Raw genomic sequence first — 1481 nt, forward strand, 5'->3', positions numbered from 1 at the left:
ACAAACTCGGCAGAATCAAAGAAAAGGGGGTTTATTTCACACAGTCTCGAAAGGTAAACGGAACAGACCAAAGGCACCCACCCACTGCTGGCAAGGGAGTCCACAACCCATGGTTTGTGTGAGTCCTTCCGGCCTCAGTCAGAGTCCTCCTCACGTGTGCTCAGGGCTCTTTCTCCATAGGCACAGAGGTGGGGGCTTCTCCAAGAGTCTAAGGGGTGGGCGGGCAGGCTTCAGTCATGGGTTTCAGGGTCTGTCTGTTCCATGTCGACATCCGACTCAGAATCCAGGGGTCCTTTAGCTTTGGCCATGTACTCATCCAGTTCTTTGTCCAGCTGCTCCTTGGTCAGTATAGGGCGAGGGAGGGCACCTCTGCCTCGACCACGGCCTCCAAAGTTCCCTCTTCCCCGACCTTTCACAGGCAGACCTCTTCCCCTGTTTCCACCAGGACTCGTAGCTGCTGCACGCCCTAGGCCCCCTCTCCCGGGACCTCCGCGACCTGGAAGAGCACCTCTTCTTGAGTCCATTGGTGGGGCAGCTAAGTCTTGTTCACCTCGGAGGAGAGGGCTTCGACCTTGGAGCGACCAAGAGCCCCTAGGCAGCCTTCTGGTGTCACGGCCCCCACGTTGTCTTCCTCCTCCTCGGGGAAAGCCTCTCTGGTGTTTGGGTAGGCCTAGTCCTCCAATTGCTCCCCTGTCCGGGGGGCCTCTGGGTCGGCCTAAAGGCGCCTGGATGTTCCTCCTCTTACCCAGGCGCTGATCAAGTCTTACTGGGGCCTGGGAGGAGGGTCTGTTCTCCATCTGCCGAGCCAGTCTTCTGCCTCTGGCGCTGGCTCGCTGCTGCTCCCGCAGGGAAGCCCGAATAGTCACTGTCATGGGCTGTGTGTTCTCCAGCATCCTAGAAAAGCGCTCATTTAGAGACATCTTGGTGGTTCTTTTTAGCACCACTTTCGGCCCAAACTCTGCGGCCATCTTCAGATCCCGAGGATCCAAGGAGATGGACCCCAGGGCTCCTCTTCGCGGCTGCTGCGGGCGGGTTGGATGACCCGGACCTGACCAGGATCGCTTGGGTGGACTTGCTGGGCTGCTGGGTTAGGCGCTTGCCAAAAGGGGGTATGATGCGAAGCTCTCTCCCCGTGGCTTGGCTACCTAGTCCGCCGATTCCTTTCTGCTTGTCCGGCCTACTCTTTCCTTCCTTTCCTCTGCGCCAGCCTGTGCTGCCAACTCAAGCTTGCTACCTCCAGGAAGCTCAGAAAGAGACTGTGTCTGAGAGAGGTCTGGACCCCTTCTTATAGTCCTTTCTAGGGGTGGGGCTAGAGGCACGCACCAATAGGATTCGTGCTGTGTCGTAGGGTGTGGCAACCAGGATTAAAGGTGTGTGTTTCCAAATCTGCTCATTGAGGCAGATCCCTGGGACTCTTTTACTCTCAGATCTTCAGGTAATCTTCACTTCGTAAAACACGTTTGAAAGTCACTACGTTTTCC

At 56.9% G+C, this 1481-nt stretch overlaps 1 protein-coding gene across 2 annotated transcripts; it reads right to left on the reverse strand.

The window, feature by feature from the left end:
• Positions 1 to 230: 230 nt before the first annotated feature.
• LOC119817407 (chromatin target of PRMT1 protein-like) lies at positions 231 to 968 on the reverse strand. 2 transcript variants are annotated; one of them, XM_038334627.1, is made up of 2 exons: positions 572 to 968; positions 231 to 424 (listed from the first exon to the last, which is right to left on the reverse strand). In XM_038334627.1, the coding sequence occupies exons 1-2, from the start codon at positions 966 to 968 to the stop codon at positions 231 to 233; spliced, it is 591 nt and encodes a 196-aa protein (XP_038190555.1). The 2 variants fall into 2 exon arrangements, with proteins under 2 accessions (XP_038190555.1, XP_038190554.1); XM_038334626.1 differs by having other exon boundaries at positions 231 to 968.
• Positions 969 to 1481: the final 513 nt, after the last annotated feature.

This window comes from Arvicola amphibius, chromosome 6, assembly GCF_903992535.2.
Source record: "Arvicola amphibius chromosome 6, mArvAmp1.2, whole genome shotgun sequence".
NCBI lineage: Eukaryota > Metazoa > Chordata > Mammalia > Rodentia > Cricetidae > Arvicola > Arvicola amphibius.

Coding starts and splice junctions, on each gene's coding strand:
- LOC119817407 (XM_038334626.1), bottom strand. CDS start 968: ATGGCCGCAGAGTTTGGGCCGAAAGTGGTGCTAAAAAGAACCACCAAG.